Raw genomic sequence first — 23,380 nt, 5'->3', positions numbered from 1 at the left:
ACTTGCATCTGGCTATGTACCCTAAGCAAAATAGACAACAGTTATGATACATCTTAAACAAGATTTTCCCTTCCCTTTCCCTTGTGCTAATTGATTTTATCCCACACTGATATTATAGACATTGTAGCTGGAGACCACAGTCATTAATGCAATAATTTTTTCTCAAGAAATACAAATCCATATTACCCTACTAATAAACATTTTCATTGAGTATTAAGAGAAGGATTCAAAACATAACTGTCATGTCAAACACATTTTTTCATTCTAGGCTTACAGTGTAATTAAATTGAGAACCATTTTAAGCTTCTATTCATGAAAAGGCAATTTGAAAAATTCACTGATCCACACATCAGGGATATCTTGTTTTGCACTGCAATGCAATTAAACATCTACGAGCAAAACAGGAAGAACAGTAATAATTCTAAGTGTCAAATTATACTGGAAAAAGCTTGAATTTTCATTTTGGAATTTTCCCAGCAGATATTTCTTAAGGAAATAAAAGAGAACATTTAGAAACATGCACATTGCAGAACCTGCTTGAAATTCTGCAGGGAAACGAGAGTATATCCCACTAAACTGGCACTGGCTTAAATTGTGCTTCTGCAAGACTAATGAAATGAGACATGTTGTTTCAAGTTTCATGCCATGTCAGACAATATAAAACTAAAAATGCCCTTGAGTCAATCAGAACAGTCTATTCAGCATAATTCACCCATTCCAAAAGGCTACTGAATGGACTGGAAATAGTCATGTGCTGGTAGGCTTGCTATGGATAATGTCATAGATTTAATTGCTGAATTAGTAGGTAACTACATAAAATCTCCATAGCAAAAAAAAAAATAAGCTGATTTAGCCCAGATTGCACACTTTTATTATTTTTCCAAAGTACAATTCATTAAATGTTCCTTTGAGGTTTAGTATGAATTTAGATGAAGGAAGCCACTATCTTCTCACCAAACTAGAAGAGAATTTACAAAGTTATCTGCTACATACTATAAATTGAATATACTGCAGGAGACAAGTGGGAGAGGAAGATAAATCTTACATGAAAAATTATTAATATATTTGCTGCTTTCTGCATGCCATACTTTATATTATTGATTCTAACAGATGCTATGTGATAAAGAAAATCCCTTTTTTTTAAACTATAAAAGATATCATATCTTGGTACGAGGGGATCCTAAATTTCAGAAACAGTTCAACATAAATATTTCTTCTGTTAATCACTGGATTTGTTCTTGAATATTTCAGGTCTCAGAGTACACTAATTCAGTTGCACTAGTATATTGAATTGATGTTGGCCATGCCCATCAAGTTTCCTGTAGTGACACTTACCAGGCATTCTCCTGTGATATCATCACACGAGTCTGCATGACCAAAGCATGTACATGGTGCACAGACTCCACCAAAAATTGTGCCATTCACACGTCTGTGTTGAGGCCAGCACAACTGCAAGATAAATTAGATGAAAAGTTAAACTGTTGCTTGAACAGAGAAAGGAACGAGATTTTAAAATTTTGTTGACTTTGATGTTTGGACCCACAAAAAACATACTTGCCAAATGAATAAAAATACCAACATTTCTCTAGAAAGTTGTTCTTCCTAGTGCTGTGGCTTTGCAGTAACCTTGGCCCTAGTGGCAGATGTGAGATTAGAGGCAGCCTTAACTTGATCGTTCTTCTGAAATGTAAAGTAAAGCAGAGAAATGAAGGACTGAAATATGACAGCATCAAAGCAAGAGGTACAGACTGAAAAACAGCTAGAAGGTGAAATACTGAAGGAGAGAGAAGGAGAGAAGAAAACCTCAAAACAGTAAAAAACATTTTCTGAGAAGTTCAGCCACAAAGCAATTGTGCATCTAGTCTTGTTTGGACTCTAACATAAGGCTGCATTGAAATAAATCACAGGCTGAAAAAACCACCATCCTGTTATTTACAATTTGTGCTTCTTAGTAATTAGCAACTTCCCTTTAATAAAGTGCTCTGATTTTTTAATTTATTTTTTTTAAATGTCAAATTTAAATCAACATTAAATGCATGGCCAGTTATTTTGTAGGAGAGGTGACACCATACAACCGTGATCGATCAGCAAAAATTCAGCTACTCCATTTCTTCATAATAAGATGTCAAGCAGCAGTCTTCTGTACTATATATCTCACAAATGGCTTTATAATTTTGCAAACTATCCTTCTACAGTAAGACTGCTCATGTGATCCAAAGACTTTGCATAATATAAAAAGGTGCATGACAGTGATGACCTCCAAAAGCATCTCCCTAATACAAAGTTTGTACTAATAGAACACTAAAAATGTAATTTAATAAAGAAAATCCCTTCCCCTTCACATAGACTATAAAAAGGTAACAAGAAGACTCTTCTTTATAAAAATAAAGAAAAATATCCCTTTTTGTCTTACTCCTGAAAAATGTGAAAGTAATCTAAACATGACTTGAAATGATTCTTTAAAAAAAATTCCAAAACCTGAGACATTATCCTGGTTTTTCCTTCTTTACATTCCTTGTTATGCATTCTGAGAAAACCCTATAAATACTAAAAACTAAAATCTAGAATTATAAAATCCCAAACCTAAAAAACAGCTTAAAAGAAATTATTTTATTTTAATTTCTGAGGCATGAGATGCCAGTGGTTTCTGCAAAAATCTATGCCTTCCTCTTTCAGTGCATGAAAATAATGGTCTTGTGCCCAGATACAAACGATGTCGCACAAAACAAGGCTCCAAAACTCACTAATTCTAAGGGTTTAGACATGGAATATCAACATCAAGGTGTAGAACAGAACTAAAAGATTGAGATCTTAACAAGAGAAATTATGTAACATTGAAAAGTCAGGAAAGTTCTTGACCATCATAGTGATGCAACTTAAACACAGCTTCTTTTGCAGTGGAAGAAAAGAGTAGATAGAATGGGAACAAATCTGTGGGAGAAGAGCAATTAGATGTGAAGATGTTGACAAATAAAGGCCAGAAAATTCATGAGTGGAGTAAAGTAACTATCAAAAATGAGTCCAATTGGTATTAAAAACATAATCTGCTTTACCTGCGCTCATGCAATTCTGTGTTCATATACATGCAAAAATTTAGGAATTTTATTTGCCCAGAATCTTGTAAAAAATAAATTCCAAATTTGTGCAATGGAACAATCTTAGAAGGGAGAGCATATTTTAGATAGGATTGGTTGTCTTCTGAAGACCGATCATGTCAAAACATTCACAGCAAGAAGATAAGTAAATAATGGTTGTTTTTAGTGCTGCAGCATCTATATCAGGTAGAACGACATCATTATGCAGGAGACAAATACATTACATTAAATAAAGAAAAAAAATGAAACTGAAAATCTGCACAAAATCAATGAAAATGAAACTCTGCTAGGCTGAAGCTGACAGAAGTAAAGTGTTGGACAAGGTCGAAAGTATTCAGAGAAAGAAACAAATATGACATGTAAAAAAAAAATTAAAATTGACATTTTCAACTTCTCTTTCTATACTTTCTTAGCTGCAGTCTGTCTGCAAATCTAAAACTTTTTTTTTCCTATGCCCACTAGCATGCATAGGAACTTTAAATTTGCAGATATATATATATATATGCAAATACTTTCTCTTGTGGAGTATGATCTTAAGTATATATCAAATTTCAGGGACTGTTTATAATTGGAGAGAAAGTTTAGCACTGATGGACAGAGAAATTCAGTAACACCAAGACAGGAATTCTACCCAGGTCCTTCAACTTCTACAACAAAAATAGATATTGAAATATCTACAGTCAGGGCTTTTCCAATTGCTTTCTTGGTCATCACATCTAAAAGTGAATTTGGAGAAAAAATAGACAAGTAAAACAAAAAAGTGTAAAGCACAATGACACTACATCCAGCTTTTTTCTGAAAATAATTGAACAGACAGACAATGGTCAGACTTTAAAACTATTTCTCAGCCACGGTAAGCAAGGTATTCCTCTCCAGTTATTTTTCCATCTGTACCATTTTGGAAGTGATAGGAATATCCATAATTCCTTCAGGCTTTCTTTCTACATTAGTTTATCTAGTCCCAGCAACAAGCAACCACATGAGACTAGACTCTAAGCCCTAAATATCACATATAAGCATTAAAAATTTTAAAGAAAAAGAGAGTTGACAAGCAAATGCCTAGAGTGCCTGTGTAAATGGCATACTGTTTGTAGTTTTGTGAAGCCGAGCATCTTGGTGTTTGAAACTATTTCCTTAAAGGTAAAGCTTTTGAAGAATTTTTTTTTGGCTTCTATTTACCCCAAGCTATGCCCATGTGAGCTAGTTACTCATATGTATACTTGTATGAACATATTCTGTGTGAACTAATGAATTTGTTAGGAAAGTGGGTATTTTTCTGAGCATGTGTCTATGTTATTATCCGTAACAGGACCAAAATAGAATGAAACAATCCTCACAAGAACACATATGCAATTCTCAATGACACCAAGGCAAATGGTAAAGCCCCGGGAAAACAAAAGAGGAAACTCAACCATGGTAACTCAGATAATTTGATCCGGCTTTGTTATGCCCATGTCAGACAACTGACATTTTCCTTCTAATTGTGATAGGTGCATTCATTCATATTATCAATTGGATGAAGAGAACTAATATTGTTTTCACTTCCTTTTTATTAACCAAAATGTCTTTTCATAATTTAGAAATCACCACAGATGTCTAAAACTTCAGATTTTAAATATTTTCAAATATATTGAACTGTTACCTAGAAATAAGGGTAATAAGTCAAGTCATACCAAATTCCTAACAGGAACAGGTAACTCTCTTACTATTTTCTACCAACACAGGTCTACTGGCTGCTTACAACCATCACAGTGTTAGCCCAATGGAACTAGACTGAATCATGATACTCACCTCACATGAGGTACCATCATAGCCTGGAGGACAGTCACATAACTCCACTGCAGATGCCACCTTTCTTCCCGTTGAAGTGTGGTCGGCAGCTTCCATGATAACATTTCTTAGTCTGGATGTAACAGAAATTAAACAGGCAAATTAGATGGAAGCGTATCTGCAGCTGAATGTAACAAATACTTTATAGTGACATTCAGTGTTTGTTTCTGTTTTCCTACTTAAAAAAAAGGTTTTCATATTCATCTATTTCTTCCTAAACTACATGTCTGTAGGCTTGTTACTATTTTTGTTCATCATGTGAGGGAGACTATGGTCAGACAGACATTGATAAAAATAGATTAAAAAAGTCTCACAGCACTGTAGCAGGAGATGGAAGGCTATTCCTGGCCTGCAAGCCACTTGTGTCAATTTGCATTGCAGTTGCATATAGAGCAAATTTGACACTAAGCAGACTCCTCAAAATTTATGAACTACCAGTCCAGTTTTCTAAAATATTACATTACTAAGTTTTGGTTATAAGGTACTTTTAGGCTGGAGATTTGACTTCTGAAAAAGATTTAATCCCTGTCCACAAGGATCGAGAACTTAAGTATTACGTATATCAAAGAAAAATGTATGTAAATGAAAGGAAAAGGAAGTCTTCTACCATACATCCTGTTTTCCCCAATGACAGAGAAAAACAAATGCTAGACATTGCCTAAATAGCCATTGTTTAGGCAAACACTGAGCATGATTTTTATTTCAAAAGCATGGAAGTATGATGAGAGAAACGATAAGAGTCTTTTGATAATCTTGCAGGTATTATGAGAAACAGGTGTCTTGCTGATACTATCCAAGGAGTCTTTCTGCTGTGCCTTTTGCAACTGGACTTGTCTATCTCGCAATGGTCTCTTTAGCCACCAGCGTGCTTGCAGCAAATGTGGGTAGAGCCCTTCCCAAATCTTCATTCGTTAAGCCTAGTCATGAATGAATGAATGAGAAACAGGTGTAGTTTACCTCAGTAGTATCCATTTGGGGAAAGGGATTTAGGAGTTTAATTCTTATGAGAATTCAGAAGGAACATTAAGGTATTACAAAGGCTCAATGACTTCACCCAGTAATATTAACAGAGTGTTTTATTACTAGAGCTACTTGAAGAGCTTCTTTTGAAGTCTTCTTCAGCAGAAAATACCTTTCTATCATGATATATATTTTGTTTAAAAATAATCCATTTTCTTTGGAAAATGTAAAACAAACATTTTTTTCCTCCATAGTAAAGCATTTATCTTTTGGCTGCCAAAAAATCCTGAAAATTATTTGGATGACCTCAAATAAGAAAACATCCAAGAAAAATATTTTCTTGTTCCTGTAGCAGTTGGAGGAAAGGTTAAGACAGAATATTTTCCCACTTGATTTTATGACTACTCTACATAAGACAGACATGAAAGGTAAGGGGGAAAAAAAGGAAGACTTCTGAAATTAAGGTAGAAACTTCTGAAAAACAAAAATTTTACCATTTCTAAGAATATGACAGGAATTTGGAGGGACTACTATTGTGGATTATTCAGTTAGAAACTTGAATCTCAATTAGTGATACTAGAACTTCTGAAAAAGGTTCTTGATACCCTTTTAAGAAAAGAATACTTGTTCCTATCCAGATCTTCAGTAAATTCTCTCTTGCTTTTCAATATATGCCCTTTGTTCCATTGCTGTATGCTTATTTTGCTATTATCCTTTTGAGTTTTCCTTACAATAAGATAACCAATCTCTAGGATATTAGATATCAAAAAGTGATGACTTACAATAAAAAAAAAAATCTAAAAATTTAAGGAGAAAAATCTGTAAATGAAGAAACAAAATTTTAATAAAAGGCCAAATTTTATTTCTCCTTTGATCTACAGCTAGTTCCCTCTCAGCACAGATCTTGGAACAAAGAAAAGCACTAACACACAGAAACAATCCACTCAGTATAATTCCACATTTCTATTCACTGAATTGTTCCAATTTGCATTACATTCTGCTATTTGCTAAATGGGATTTTAATGTGTTTAACAGTTTTTAGCATTAACAGTTACTCAGTGAAGAAAGCTGCAGTGATTTTCTTTTCTCCCATTTTGATGTTGCAATTTTGATTCCTCGATGCCATTCTGCATTCATTAAAATACATAATGCTGGCAGTAATGGGGCACTGGATCCTGGAGATGCATGAACAATCTAAGATTAGACATCAAGACCAAATATTTAAGCTGACTGTTACTGTCAGCAGGCAACTGTTGACTTCTAAAAACAAACAAGATTAAAAGGGAAGGGGACGTTTCAGGCTGTATCGGCATAGTTTACTGTCTGCTGTGCCAGGCATCTGAATCACATCAGCTGCACAAGGCACATGAAGTACTGACCCAATCATTGTTCGTTTGTGTTGAAGCCAATTCCACACAGGGAAGAAAACCCTCGGCCTCTTCTTCCCTCTTCCTCCTTGTGTCTAGCACTTACTCTTTTGTATGTGGTTATAAGCAATCTATTATCTTTAGCACCACAATTTCCAATGTCTATCTGTGTGTTTGCAACATTTACCACCAACGACCACTCTGAATATTAAAACTGAATAAACAGTGCTACTAAACTTTCTTTGAAGCACAAGCTAACAGTATTAGATTAAACAAAACAATAAAAGAGAGTTATCTTTTCCTGGCCAGTTGCTTCTATCACATATGGACTTAACTGCAACATTTTGGAAGATCTGTCAACCTAGAGGAGGATCAGGATATAAACCCAGAAGCTGGGTTTGTGTTCAGACTGATTGCTGTATTTCTGTATTCTCATTTTTTTATCCCACTTGATCATCTAAATGAAAGCCCACTCATAATTAGGAAGCTTCCTAATTATGCCATAGAGCAACAACACCACTGTAATCTTAAAAAGACCCAAAAAAAAGTACTCAAAACCACGCTCAAGTCAAACTCAGCATTACTGAATTAATATTGTTTCGTAGCTACTTAAAGTGTTACTGACTGATTAGTGTTTCTAGTGGGTTAAACTAAACAAGAGTTAAAAATACAATCTTAAAATTAAAGCTCTTGCTAACTGGAAACAACGCCATTGAATTTTTAAGTCTCTTTCCACATGACTGCAAGAAAGTTACTTTATCTTACAATGTCTCCATTTTGGTCTCTTTTTAAGCACAGATTATAATAGCATCCTTGGAAATGCTTACATATGTGGTGTCATTACCCATTTTGAAAACTTGCAGTATTTAAATGAACAGGTTGCTTAATATAGCATTCTCTAATTAGTATGTTGCATAATTCTGCTGGTGCTTTGAAGCAGAAATTGTCATTCATGAAGGATCTAATAACCCTGCAATATTTCTGTCTCTCTGCCAGATCCTCTTAACCCTCTCAAAGGAATATCCATCTGTCCACTGCATATACCTGTTTATAGATATTAAAAAATTTTTGTTCAATCTACTTATCTATTAAGGCTTAGTTCTACACTATGTCTTTTCAACAATGTCATCCTTTGGGACCATCAACAGTAGTCCTTAATCAGCACAACATATTACAAAGAATATCTTCTTCATTGGGCCTACATTTTCCCAGCAGTACTAAAGGGGCAGAATATGGAGAAAAGAGTTATTTCACATGATCTTAAGAGTTATGAGCACAGCTTTGTGCCTAGCATATTTTAGTATGAGTGGAAGTCAAAGAGAATATAAAAAAGTCATTACTGAGGCATACCCTAAAAATCAGCAATATGCCTACAATGACAGATGATAAGATAGGCTGGGTGACAGTAGATGCTCTTGTTGCTACAAGAGGTGACTGTGAGCACAAACTGTTCTGAGAAGACTTCACTCAGTAAATCTCACCCCCATGGGTGAAACTATGATTCCTACAGTTAAATCAAGGATGAAAAATTGAATTTGTTTAACTGTGATTGGAATTTCACATCTTTTCTTCTCTCATGCTAAACTGCAATGAGCACCCTAACAGTACACAATAATATGTGTTTACTTTAGACTTGTGGACATGCTGGCAGTAATCACAATAACACAGTAACCACTGCATTCTTCTCTGGTAAGAGACATCATAGGGACAGCTATAAATGTACCAGTAATATAAGACCATTTCTAGTAAAAAGGATACTCTGCAAAATCACTTCAGTCCCTTCCCCTAACCCCGTTTTAACTCATTGTCTTTCAGGGAACAACCTTCCTAGCTGTAATGTCACTACACCCAGAAGCTGATGGCTACTAACACACAAAGCATAAATTATATGTTTGTCACAGATCTCTTCTTAAAGAGTATTTCCAAGACATGTTTTTGGAAAATTTTCTATAACACACCACTAAACTGTTCCAAAGGCTAAATATGAACAACACTACCAAACAGTGAGGCACCACACACGGCCTAATGGCTAAAGCAGTAATCTGGGATGCAGGCAGTGATGTATAGTCTTCCAAACGTGCCACGGAGAGGTCTGCCACTTCTTACTTACAAGGCACAAATTATAGACTGTGTCTGTTCTATATGTGTGCGCTTATCTGAGCTATATGCTGTTGCCCAGAGGGGATCTCATCCATCCCACCCTCACTGTTCCACAGTAGAGGCAAGATGGAGCCAGTACATGTCCAGCAATGCACTTTCTTCACAGATTTTAACTGCCCAGCCAAAGTGGCTTTTTGTAGGAAAGCCCCCTTGTCATAGAAGTACAAATATCAGTACACTAATATATCTAAACCTCTGAGAACTGAAGTTTGCATTTCCCATAATACTTAGTAAGACCTTCGGCCCAAAGAAAGTCAATCATACATATCTCCTCTAAAAAAACATAGCATATAAGCTCCTATTGTTCACCCCAAAATTGTTCCTGCACTCCTTTAGTTGGGAAAATTCTGACTAATGGTTTCCGTTTTTTATCTGAATGAGAACAGAGTGGAGGAACAGCATTACTGAGCTCCCACTAGTCTCCGCTGAAAGCTGTGGATTAACAGCTTCTCATGGTCTGCTCACAATGCATAAGAGATGAGCTCTGGCCTGCTATTTTGGCTCTCCTCTAAAACCAGGGTGGGAAACTGATGGGTCATGAAAGGTTTTCAAACTGGATTCAAGGAGATGCAGAGATGCAAAGAGATGCAAGGTTGACGACCAAATGAGTAAATTAGGAAGCAGTTTGGCCCAAACTCAAGCTAGTTATGATTCACAAACTTATTTACAGAGATGTAATACATACTAATTAACCACAGGAAGAGACACAGATTGAAGAAATATGAATTCTTTTTGCAGGGAAAAAATTTGCACTGCCAAAGCTCAAATCAGAAAACTGCATGTTGTTGACACAACTTGCCTTTCAATTTAGGATGTATTTTAATTACCTAAATATTCAAATGATGGTTGGATTTCTTAGGAAATTTCACAGTAGCAAAAACTGTGTCTGTGCTCTCAGCAAATAATCACTAACTGTGCTATCAGCTCCCTCCATTCCAAATTGACTTACACCACTGAGTCAAGTGATGTGTAGATTAGAGAACATTTCAGGTTTCATGCCTTGTGAGTACAACACTACTAGGCAATCAATTCCATTGCACATTTAAAAAATATTACTTATGCCACCTAACTATTAACGTATAGACAGTGCAATCATACAGTATCAGAAATGAGGCTGCTTTCTAGCCCACCTGGAGTATTTGCTCATGCACTTATGAAAATTTAAAATGCAAGATGAGCTTTACATTTTCAACCACACTGCAGCCACTGAAATAGAACAACTATATCGTCTCATATGTCTTTAATTTTATCGAAGGACTCAGAAGAGTTCACATCAAATCAGTGGCTTTAAGCAGTCCAGGCAGCATCCTGACATAAATCAAAGGAAAGGCTTCGGGATTAAAAACAGAAAATTCCCCTCGAGGCACTTTTCCAGCTTAGAAACTCAGGATATTATTCTCTGGTCCACTGTTAATGTGGCCCTGTATGCTCATTAAATGGGGAAAACAGTATATATGCAATATATTATCTCTTTCTTCAACATGTCATTACCGCACTCCATGATTTACCATATACATGGGAATTATCATGTTCACAAAATAAACATATTTATAGAACTGTCATTCATGCCTTAATAGTCCATGTAATTTCATTTTCTTAAAACGCTGTTCCTTTCTGTTGCCTTCCTCCTCCTGCCTATCCAAAACGAAAAACATACTAATGACTGCTTGAAAGTGTAAATGAATGCTATGGATTTCATGATAATAAATTAGAGTGTTTTATATTACATCAGCTTAGTTCTCTGAAGAGAGAAAACAACTCTTGAGAATATCTCTGTAGCAAAGGGACCCGTTTCCCACATTCACCTGTAGATGGCATTCATCCCATTGCTGTATGTGGCTCTTATGAGGATCCTCTTTACATTTGCAAGGATAGTCATGAACTCCCTCCTGCTGACTGGAACATCGGTGCCATGCACTGAGAAAGATTCTGGTTTCAGCACAATCTCTTCAGTGTGCTCTTCAGAAGGCTGCAGGTGAATACCCCCTTTCGGAGTGCTGATTATCAAGTCACCTCCCTAGAAAGGGCCATGAATGAGAGATATTTGAATATGAAAAGAGTAATGAAAAAAAACCCAGTTGGGGTACATGATTTATTGAATAATATATTTTACAAGAATAACAAGTATCAGGAATAATATTCATTTTTCATAATCCTGAAATGGTCTTGCTTGATAAAATTGAAAATCAGTGGAAAAGAAAGTTTAGATTATTCAGACAAAACCTAGTGTCATGGCTCTGCATAGGCAAAAGCAAATTCATACAATGCTGAGTTGCACAAGAACAGATCTGCTGAAAGAATGCAGAAGTGCTACCTCAAACAACCAATTATTTTATTTCTTCATTCCTCCTGATGAACAAGAAGTATTATAGTTTTCTAAGCTACTGCAATAATACCAGAGATATTGAAACTTTTAGTTCTCTGAAGTGTATCCATTTTCTGATACTATAAACTAGCTAAGAGTATGTGCACCCTTCTGTTTTGTGTCCTCAACCACCAGACTTCACACTGAACATCTGAAGAAGCAGGCAATTTTCTTTCTTTTTTTTTTTTTTGGTAGCTGAAAATACAATCATTTTACCTCTATGATGACATCAGGTTGAACTGTCAATTGAACTGTTTCTTCTTTGTCTGTGAAGTCATAGGAGACTGTAAATTTCAGATGTCCTCCAGCAACTGTTACCTAGGGAGTAAAAAGACAGAAGAAAGTGCAATTAAATGAAAGAAAATGGTCCTTAACCATTGGGGGCATTTTTCTCCAGCATCAGTATCTCCCCTAGGTAGGTCTCTAGTGTTGCAAAACCATGTGTAGATACCTGGGAATTACAGTTCTACAGACCATTCCTTCTTGCTGAACTATCTAGAAATGACATCTAGTCATTTTATTTCTATGCCTTCTGAAGGCTGCAAGTTCCTTAAATGCACAGACTAACAGAGAAATCAGAAACAGATATGAAATCAGTGTAAATTTCCACTAGATACTGACATTAGATTTTTAATGTATTTATTTCAGTTATATGGTCCTCATTGAGGCTGGCCTCTACATCCTTAACAACCTATAAAAGATTAAATAACTTCAGTTTCATTGATGGGCCAAATTAGAAAAATAGAAAAATAGAAAAAAACCGCAGTGATGTTTTTCTTAGAATGGACTGTAACCTAAGAAGAAGTAAGAATTTTCCCTCATGGAGTTAAATAAATTTACTTTAAAAGAATGTTCCAGCCCTTTTGCTCAGTTTGACCTAGCCTACAACACTAGAAGTCAACCACCAGGCTCTTCTGCCATGCCAATATATTTTTTCTATGCTCTTTTAGCCCTCAAAATCCTGGCAATGACACTAGCTTTTCCATTAGAAATGGAATATAGTAGGATGCAAATCAAAAACTGCAGATTTGAGTGACAGAGTTCAGGACAGAAATAGTGGTTTCTGTCAATTGATTGGAAGAAGCATAAGTAAATCAAAGGCTGAAAGAGCTACATTTTGAGTTTTAAACACATTTCCCTCATACTTCAGTGCAGTTCAGAGACTATTAAAATCACAGGGACCCTTCTGCCCTTCCAGTGCATACTGCTGAGCACAGAGCAAACTCATGAATCTTCTACAAAGAGAATAATCTGGTTATTCTCAAGGACATAATGTGCCATTGTTTGTTGATCATACTAGATCGTGTTGCACACAGCAACAGACAGCAGTGAAAGTCATCATCTTCATTATTTTATGATGCACCTAATTTAAGGGGTGGAAAAAAGTCCCAGCATTTAAGGCCTGGAAATCAATTGATTTGAGTTATTCATAAAGGTATATAAACCGCCTATATCTAAGGCTGTACAGTTAATTGCTAGGTTAAAGCCAGAAAATTGCCTCCAGTTCATAACACAAATCTTGGATCATAGAATCATGGGATCATAAAATCATAGAATATCTCAAGTTGGAAGACATTCATAAGTATCTTTGAGTCCAACTCCCTGCTCCTTGCAGGACTACCTAAAACTAAACCATATGACTGAGAGCGTCATTCAGAGGCTCCTTGAATGCTGTCAGGCTTCATGTTGTGACTACTTCCCCGAGGAGGAAGAATCTGTTTCCTAATGTCCAATCTGAACTTCCTCCAGTGCAACTTCATTCCATTTCCTCATGTCATATCGCTAATCAGCAGAGAGGAGATCAGCACCTCCACCTCCGTTGCCCCTCTTGAGGAAGTTATAGACTGCGATACGGTCTCAGCCTTCTCCAAGATGAACAAACCAAGTGACCTCAGCTGCTCTTTGCAAGTCTTGCCCCCAAGGCCTTTCATTAACTTGACCACCCTTCTCTGGACACACTCTAACAGCCTGATGTCCTTGAGGTGCCCAAACCCGCACACAATATTCAAAGTGAGGTTGCACCAGTGCAGAGTAGAGAGGGACAATCATCTTCTTTGACCAGCTGGCGATGCTTTGCCTGATGCACCTCAGGACATGGTTGGCCCTCCTGGCTGCCAGGGCACACTTTTGGTTCATATTCAACTTGCCACCAACCCGAAACCCCAGGGCCACCAACCCTCTTTCCACAGGGCTGATCTTCAGCCTCTTATCCCCAAATTTGTATATATAAGCAGGATTACCTCATCCTAGGTGCAGAGTCCAGCAGTTGCGCTTGTTAAATTCAGCTAGTGATGGCCCAGCTCTCTAGGCTATCCAGATCTCTCTGTAAGGCCTCTCTACCCTCAACAGAGTCTGCAGCTCCTCCTAGTTTAGTATCATTGACAAAGAGTAGCATCACATGTTTATCTACCTAGTATCCAAACCTGTGAGCGATGCCTACATTAAGCCCTGACCATAACAACATCGAAAGACTTTTGTTTCCTTAGATACAGATATTACATCATTTTTGCTTTGCTTCTGGTCAAGTCTAAGTTTATAATTGCAAGAGGAATGTAGAAAACGTACATATCTGAAATGCTACAGGAAGTACCCAGAATTGCTTTCACATGCAGACAAACATTTCAGAAGAGTAACTTTTGCAGAATTTTATAATTTCTATTTCAATTTCAGACTAACTACAAGGATTCAAAAAAGTAAAAATAATGGGAAAACAAAGATTAGGAAGTTTCAGGCAATGCATAAAAATTATATACCAAGACAGGTTTTACTTTTTCCCAGCTACATAACCTTTACCTTAGTAAATAAAAATCTAACACATGAATTGATAGGTCACAAAGCAGAAAAAATCCCAACCAACCAACCAATCAAAAAAAAAAACCAAAAACCAAAAACAAACCACCCCTAAAGTAAAGACAATAGTTTAGAGAAAGCAACCAGAATGGACTAGGGACTCCTAAAATATAACCAACAGGATATACAAGAAGAAAGGGGTGGGCTGAGTAGTCCAGAAAAGAGAATGCTCAGAGGGAATAAGAAAATAGTTTACTAAAACCAAGAAAAATGAAATGGCCATTTTTATTTTCCTGTGGCAACTGCAGGAAAACCATAAAGAAGACTCATCTTAAGTTTACAGAAAGCTTTCTGTTTGTAAGGATGGTCAAAACAGTATCAAATTACTTGAAAATGCTATTGAATTACTTTGTTAACTCTTTAATAGCAGTTCAAACATGTGGAAGGTACTTGGGGTACAATGCCTAAGAGTTGGAATATGACTAGGAAGTCTCTTTAGTTCTCTGCTAATCACAGCAGTCTGATCTTCACAACTGCAAACGACAAGATTTGCATATCACAAACAGGATTACACATTGAAGACAAATTCCCAAAATGGCACTTACTGTAGAGAATACCTAGTAGTTCAGAATACATATTTACCTTGTGTACTGTATAATACCAATATAGATTAGAAAAAACCTCCAACTTACATATAGCAGAAAGTACTACTTCCTTTTGTCATTGTTTATAGTGGTAATTTCCTTCCTCTGTATATCTAAAGTACAAGTTCGTTCACAGGCAAAAGAATTCAGAGTTGATCCATGTGCTGCCTTTGTCATCTACCGCAAAAAATACTTTTCACTGAATTTTAAATACAAGGACAATACAGAAGTTGGGCACCTGTGAGATCCCTCTATTTTGATGTTTTTCTCTGTATCACCCAAAGATTCAGAGTTCTGCTTCAAAGATTGTCACCTGAGGTCATCAACACCAAAGAGAACAGAGCATAAAAGTTTGCCTTGCTGTGACAAAGGCATGTATTATTGAGACAAGAATAGCTGTCTAAAAATGTCAAGGAAGTTCCACAGAATTTCCATTGTCTCTCTCACCTGTTTTTAGATTAATACATCAAATATTTATTCCCAGCTCAGGAGGCAGAATCAAGAAAAGTCACAGATTCCCCATGAAATACGAGTACAGAAGAGAGAAATCACATTTATTTTAGTTTTAATCCACCAACTTTAGGGTAGATAGTTTTTCTTTGGTTTGGTTTGGATTTTGTTTTTTGTTGTTGTTGTTGTTGGTCACAACTGTACTTTACTATTATGTTACATGTTGTTAAAGGATATAAACAGGAAGCACACAAGACTTTTTTACAACAAGCTGACATAGAGAGGGTCAACCAAAACTGAAGCAGAAGAAATGGCTCCTTTTCTATGAAAAAATTCCCTTTCTGAACAGCAAGAAGATGGAGGGTATTAGGAAGCAGCCAGTGTTACCTAGTGCAAAGCATCTTTGATGTTACACCTGTCACACTAAAATTACTTTTAAACCAAGACAAGTGATATTAAACCACAAATACAGCACTGAAAACAAACAGCATTGCTACAAATATTAGCAAGGCCATAGAAGAAGAAAACTTCTATCTCTTTATATGGAAATCAAATTCTAGAAGCCTTTCTCCCACTTAGTGAATCTCCTGCCAACACTTTTCTAGGGCAAGCTGTCAGGATCTCTCCTGCTAATGTCATTGTAGAGTACCTCTTTCTTATGCAGTTTTTATAACCCATCTTATTCTTGAATTATTGCATGATGATTCATATTCCCCCTCTTAAATGTCTCTTGCAACTCTGCCTGTAAAGGTTTAGCACTTAGTCCACTATGCTGGGCGCTGCCTCATTTCTGCTGAACATCTGCCAAATGTAACTTCAGAGATTAGGAGCTATCTGCACTAAACAGGGTGCTGATTATAATCCCTTATCTCATTAAGCAGTAAACTGCTCTTCTGTCAGCTAGGAAGAGACTTAGTTTGAGATTAAAGCACCTGAATATGAACTGGGGTGTCTGATATGGCACTATGTGGCTATGTATGGGCAATTGAAAGAAGACTTTTACAGAGTCAAAGGAAAGCAGCTGGTCTATGATGTACCCACTGAAAGATGACTTTCAAATAATTTTACTTCATATTTATATTTAAAAAGTAACTTGGAAGACATAAGATGCATTTCACAAATGAACAAAAAATTATGCACTAAATAAAACACACACACACCGTGCTCATATGTTTAGTTGTAAAATCTATACCAGAATGGATTTAGCTCAGAAAGACTTGGATTTCAGGTGCAATCCAAGAGAACATAACATTTCAAAAGCGAATTATATCACTATATTAAAATAGATTTAGGCCAATACTCATACAACACCAGACTTCCAAAATGAGAGAAATAAAAGGTGGCATATAATCTCAAGAGTCATTTATGTTGCAAAAGTCCTCTAAGATCCTTGAGTCCAACAATTAACCCAGCACTGCTAAGTGTACCAGTAAACCATGTCCCTAAACAAATTAACAAATGTCAAGAAATTGAAGTATTTTTTCCCTCCCTTAGTGGTTGTAGAGGAAATATAGTCACTGACATGTTTTACAGGACAAACAAACATTACAGAGAGAGTTAATATTTTTATTAAACCAATATAGCTGCAATACAGCTATAGAAAAGTAACATGCTTTTGGAAACATGAATCCTACTTGCTATTACATAATTATATATGTGGTCATACAATAAGGACTATAGCAAGTGAACAAATGTTAGTAGAAAAATAAAAGAAAAAAAAAGAAAAAAGAGAAAAGGCTACAAACATGAATGAGCAGAACATTTCAGCGGAGAATGTTAACACACATACTGCTGAATACAAAACCAAGGAGTCGCACAGCAAGCTGGTGACAGTAATTTAAGGTTCTAGGAGATAATAATGTTTTCTTATTCTAGAAGACATCCCCAAAACAAAGCCTTATTTGTTTCCTGATACACCTATGAATGTTTTTTACTTGCTGCCATGATTATGAGAAATTACACAGATGTTCATTCAGTCTTCCAGTGGCTCTGTCATATTCCTATGGCACTATCTACTACTAGATACTGTGCTTGAAGGTAATGGAAATGTAATATATACAGTTTAACACTCCTTGCTAGCCTTGAATTTCCATGAAATAGAGCTGTAACAAAATGCTGAAGTTTATTTGGACTCTTTCACCTTCACAAACTCTCTAGGCATACACTTATTTTATGACATGGATTTCAGCATACTAGAGATATTTGCCGCCAGAACAGCAGCATTAACCACATGAAGGAAATCCTTTAAATAAAGTAAGATTGCTCCCAGTTTATTAGTGGTGACCAATGTAGTCCATAATTGATTGGCATCTATGCAGTTGTGATATTATTTGACAAGTCACTGAACAATGTACCACCTTAACTGATGGCTAAGTACACATGTGTTCTTCTAGCAGTCCACTCAGTGCAAAAGGGAGTGGACAAAGGGCTACTTTTCCTAACTTACATGTAAAGAAATATTTCATTGTTAATTCGGTTCTCATCTGAATTATTATCTTCCTTATGAAAAAGTACCAGCTGTAAATTTATGATATTTAATTGGATTTTGCTGATCCAGTCTTTGTGATAGTTGTGGTGTGAGGGGAGGCAGGGACTAGAAAAGAATTCTGATAGAACCATCACCAAGAAGATGTCAAACCTTTCTTCATTTAGTAATAGCTCTCAGCAAAGATTGCATGTTTTAGTTCCACTCCAGATCCAATTAGAGATTAAATAGACTCTCCTCTCTTAGACAGATTGAATTTAGATAGGATAAAAAAGCTCATCTGAGGCATTAAAGTAATATTTCAGATAAAGCAGGGAGCAGAATAATCATGCTTTATTTGAATGACAGTATAGTTCTGGCTAGCTTTAAAAAAAAGTCAGAATTTTCTTTATTGGGAAGTTAAATTTTCCCCTGAAAGAATAGGCTCATTCTCCTAACTCTCTGCCATCTAGAGTTCCCTCAATTCCAACCCACCTAGTTCAGAATCCTACAGTTTCCCTGCTTAAGTACACTCAATATTTTTCTATATAAACTGATGCTGCATTCTACTTAAATTCTCTTAATCAAAATGTTGCTTCCAGAGAAGTTAACCAAACATGGGAGTAAGCTATATAATGTTGCCTGACTACTATAGAGCTTAGTTCCATGAGAATTTGTTTATAATACTGAACCACTCAAAGGGGAATTCACTATTTCTTCAGTTTCTTGAAACAGACCACTCCAATAGCTGAGAAGATTTCCAAGTCATACTTTTCTTGAATCTTATCCAAAATGTTATGATGCAGCCTCTTTATTTTTTAGATTTTCCTCTGCTGATTGTACATAAAGGTAGAGTTGGGTCAAAGATAAAGGAGTTTTATTCAATGTAGGTACTCATTTGATCACAGAATGTTCTGTGATGTTGAAGCTATATGTTAAAAAGTCGAACAGCGAGAGATAATGCATGCTATTGCTTTATATCTTATCTATACATTTATTTGCTCTACCTTGAATGACCTTTAGGGGAATTTTTAAAAAAATCCTTAAAAACTCACTCTGTAAGACTTTCTCTCTCTGTGCATTGGATAATGGAACAAGATAATCACAATAAATCTTAATATTTAAAATTTTCCCAGCGATGGAAAGAGCCATGAAATCTGTGGGTTTATTTTTTCCCCCCAAGCGAATGTTTTCAGTTTAAGAGACAAATAAAATGTGTCCAAAGAGCAAGCACAAGCCATAAGGAGCAACCCAAACTCTGCTACATTGTACTTCACATGGACTTTGACCATGACTTTTCCATATTTCACATCGATACCTGAACAACTGGGATCCCTTCCAGAACACAAAGTTTAGCAGAGTCTTTTTGTATGCTGCATCTGATCACTAGGCAGTCGAAAGAATACCCTGCACCTATCAGAGAAATATCACGTGTTCAGATTCAAACATAGCCGAAACATGAGCGAAGAAAGAACACCAAGAGGGGAAGACATTAAAATCTAGTAAGTATTTCCTTAATCATCCCTTGAAAGTAACCTTTGCTTTTGCTAGAATATCAAAAGTGTAATCGGACAATTTAAAGCTTGCTGCTTTTTCCTTCTTGCTTCAGAAGATGCAAGGCATAATATTGGTAAAGTGGTTGATAACATTTGCTATCCTGAACATGATAATCTGATGCCTATTTTCTGACCCTTCATATTTAAAATATTTTGTCACAAACAATTTAGACCAATCAAAACCTTACACAATTCTTTTAATTGAATGTATCTGCTATAATAAGAAACATTTACATGGAAAATATTTTAAAATAATCAATAAGAAGCTTGTTGTTTGTGGATTTTCTAAATTATATCCATAAACTCAGCCCAGTCTCACTGTTACCAAGATACTGTATTAACATTACCATTTTATAAACCTGGTTCTCTTCCTTCTTGGATGAAATAGACTTTATTATTTGGAAGCAAAAAAAAAAAACCATGTCTAAATAAAGTGCAACAATTCATTGTGTTTAATATATAGTATTGAAACATCCAATGACATCATGGAACTCTAAAAGGAAAAATGGAATAAATCTCAGTTCCTAAGAAAGATGGGAACCGAATGACATGAGGTCTCCTGTGAGCCCTGTGCTGCCAATCCTACTTATGTTGAGTAGTTGCTCCTTCTGAACTTAGCATTGAAAAAAATTAATGTAATCAGTGAGTGATTGAAAAATTTGCACAATAAGGTTATATGCTGTCTCATGAAATGTATTTATGAATGTAGACATTCATGTGTCTATGCATTCTACAAATTCTCAAACGTCTACCATAATTCCCAGCTGTTATTTCCCCTCACTAGAAAAGACAAACAGAACTGTCTGGCCAACTGCTCCTGAAGTCTAAAACCCGCTTTTCTACTGATAAGCCTTTACAAAATTTAGATTATATGATTACTTTGTTATAAGTACTTAACCATAGCAACAATTGCATATAACCTTAGTATGGTTACTCACTTCTTCTTCTTCCTTTGCTTTCCATATGATCTTGACTGTGCCTTCCCAACCACTGTTCCCCAAGCTGCTGTAACTAGATCAAGGATTCAAAAATACAAAACAGGGGTATATTCTTCCAGTAGTGATGTGGTAACCGTAATTCATGAACAGTTACTGTTCATATCTATTACTGTGGTGGCAGGTAAATCTCAATCTTTGGAATTCTCCTAATCTGGCAAAAATATACCAGAAGCTGTGACACTATTGCATAATATGTCAAGCACTCATCATAGAGGAATATTTAAAGAAATTAACTTTGTACGTCATCAAAATTGCAGGCATTTTTTGCCTGACTGAATACAGTTAAACTGCAAGGAAAAGAAAAAAAAAACAAACAAAACAAAACAACTAATACAAACTCACCAACTGATGACTAGTTTTTCACAACAGCTGCTCTGATCTCTGTAAGCACCAATTTAGCAGGCGAAAGTGGCTGAATGGTGTAAGTCTGGGTAAAAATAACACTTTAACTGTGAAGGTGTTTCAGACTGCTAGTGATATTGAAATCAAATTCACTATTTGAGCATCAACTCTGAGATATATTTCTAAATAACATCCCCTCATCAAATGTTTCTAAATAAAAACTGTTTACTGCTGGTCTTGTAGCTGTCAACAACCTCATAATTGAAAGTAATTCTTAATTTTACTGATTAAATGTTGGTCTCCCAGTTCCATGGTCTTTGGTTCCAAAGGGACAAACCATAATTGCAGTAGACATATCAATAAATGCCTTCCTGTAATATTAGAATGAATTACTAACTAGAACATTTATGTCAATGTCCAGTTTCATTAAAACAGAAGAACTGATGCTTACCCTTCCTTATCTGGCTGTACTTTCATGAATATTTTAATAAGAAAAAGAATTTGCATAATTTTGCAAAACTAAAAGCTCATATTTCTATGGCAACAAAGTCCCAGCATGCAAGGATTATTAAAAACAAAAATGCAGGACTATAAAACAAGAGCAACTGCTCAAGTCCAAATTAAAAGCTGTTCTTAGTAAAGATGTTTCCCTCAGCCTTGCTACTGCATTTAGGGCTAATGAATATTTGCATCCAATACTGCTGAGGATATCCCACTGCATAAAATCAAAATCCATGGATTCCTCCTAAAGTGTTTACTTGCTGCTGAAAAAGCTTAAAGAGTGTAAGTAGCAGAAATAAATAGTTAAATTCTACTCCCTTGTAAGAATCATAGAATCCTTAAGGTTGGTAAAGATCATGTAGTCCAACCATTAACCCAGCTCACTGTGTTCACCACTAAGCTATATCCCGAAGTGCCATCAAGTAGTACAACCAACTCTTGTTAGTACAGTTCACCAAGTTACACTGTAAGTATTCTTGATCTTAGGCTTTCTTTTTGTTTCTGTGTTTGCAAAGCAGCAAGCAAAATAGCTCAGGAAATTATTTCTAAACTTTGCCACAAGAGAAAATGGAAAAAACCCTTCACTTTTAGCCAGCCAAAGATTATTTTCCTATCTCTTTCTACTTAACTGGTTTGCAATATTACTATGGACAATATTGTACCACAACCATGGCTGCATGAGTAATTCAAAGCAAAGTATGACATAACTAGCACTTTGGGATCCTTTAGGAAACTGAAATATATCATAATGTTTCAAGCATGAAAGAGTTGTGTGACTGCAGTATCTGTTGTGCAAAATTATTCTGACAGAAAGGATATACTGCTTTTAATAACTGCTGGTGTTTTTTTAACTTTAAGTGGGAGATTTTGAATGAAATAACATGTAAATACATCAATGTTTTGAAGAAAATTTCTTTCGTAAGAAAAATACAAGGACTTGCAAAGCCCAAATATCTGCTCTTCAGAGGTTGCTTGTCATTTGATATAACAAATGCAACAATAATATATTCTTATTTAGTATTTTGCTGCATATCATGCAGACCTCTAAGGATCACATATCAAAATAAAAGCAGTAAGAATAAACATTTGAGTACTAAAAAAAGATATAGATCCATATAAACTTGTCTCTGTGTATTATAATTCACCAACAACAATCATAGCATAAACCCCCAAAACTCCTTGAATTTTGATTTCATTTTTCAGTTTTAGGGGAAAACAAAGCAGTGAATCAGAAGTCCTGTAATTTTTCGTCTATTTTCAGTCGGTATAAACCATATTTTGAATTACTTTGCCTCTGGAGCCAATTCTTTCTCATGATTAAATTCATGGTCACTTTCCTGGTTTGCTAGTTTTGCAGCCTTTCTTCTGCTAAACTTATTCATGACAAGATAACATAGTTTTGAAAAATACATATGTTTTCTTTTAGAGAAAGAAACTTGTGTATGAGCTTATTTGAAATTAATGCTAGTTAATAGTAACTAAATATATGTATGTATTACACAAAACCTGAATTTTAATACTGTATTACTCAAGGAAAAAAGATTTTTCAGAAGAGAACAGACAGCCCTTAATTAACAAATATGTTTTAAGACAGATTTTTATAAAAAAACCCAGTATTGATAAAATCTATCATGCTATTCTTTATTGTACTCATAAAAGCAATTCTGCACTTGTTAGCATCATGGTAATCCACATGGTAATCCACCATCATGGTAGTCCACAGCACTCTCACTGCTGCGGCCCGGGTTCCATTCCTGGTCAGGGTAAAAGTCCCCCGGGCAGATGGAGCTCGTCAGCCCTGTAAGGCAATCCATCTAAGAGAAGGTCACTCCAAAAACAAACCTACGTCCTGGGGACC

General features: G+C 35.7%; 1 protein-coding gene across 2 annotated transcripts in view; it reads right to left on the bottom strand.

The window, feature by feature from the left end:
* Positions 1-23,380, bottom strand: part of LAMA2 (laminin subunit alpha 2) — a 275,996-nt gene that overhangs the window by 149,988 nt on the left and 102,628 nt on the right. For both annotated transcript variants that reach the window (XM_017829004.1, XM_017828999.1), the window contains exons 12-15: positions 11,994-12,095; positions 11,218-11,429; positions 4,887-4,998; positions 1,336-1,449 (exon numbers count right to left, since the gene is read on the bottom strand). In XM_017829004.1, coding sequence (XP_017684493.1) covers positions 1,336-1,449; positions 4,887-4,998; positions 11,218-11,429; positions 11,994-12,095 — 540 coding nt within the window. The remainder of the gene's footprint in view (positions 1-1,335; positions 1,450-4,886; positions 4,999-11,217; positions 11,430-11,993; positions 12,096-23,380) is intronic.

The sequence above is a fragment of the Lepidothrix coronata genome, unplaced genomic scaffold (assembly GCF_001604755.1).
Source record: "Lepidothrix coronata isolate B3197 unplaced genomic scaffold, Lepidothrix_coronata-1.0 Scaffold5, whole genome shotgun sequence".
Taxonomy (NCBI): Eukaryota; Metazoa; Chordata; class Aves; order Passeriformes; family Pipridae; genus Lepidothrix; species Lepidothrix coronata.
The sequence above is the reverse complement of the archived record's forward strand: the minus strand, read 5'-3'. Positions and strand labels throughout refer to the sequence as shown.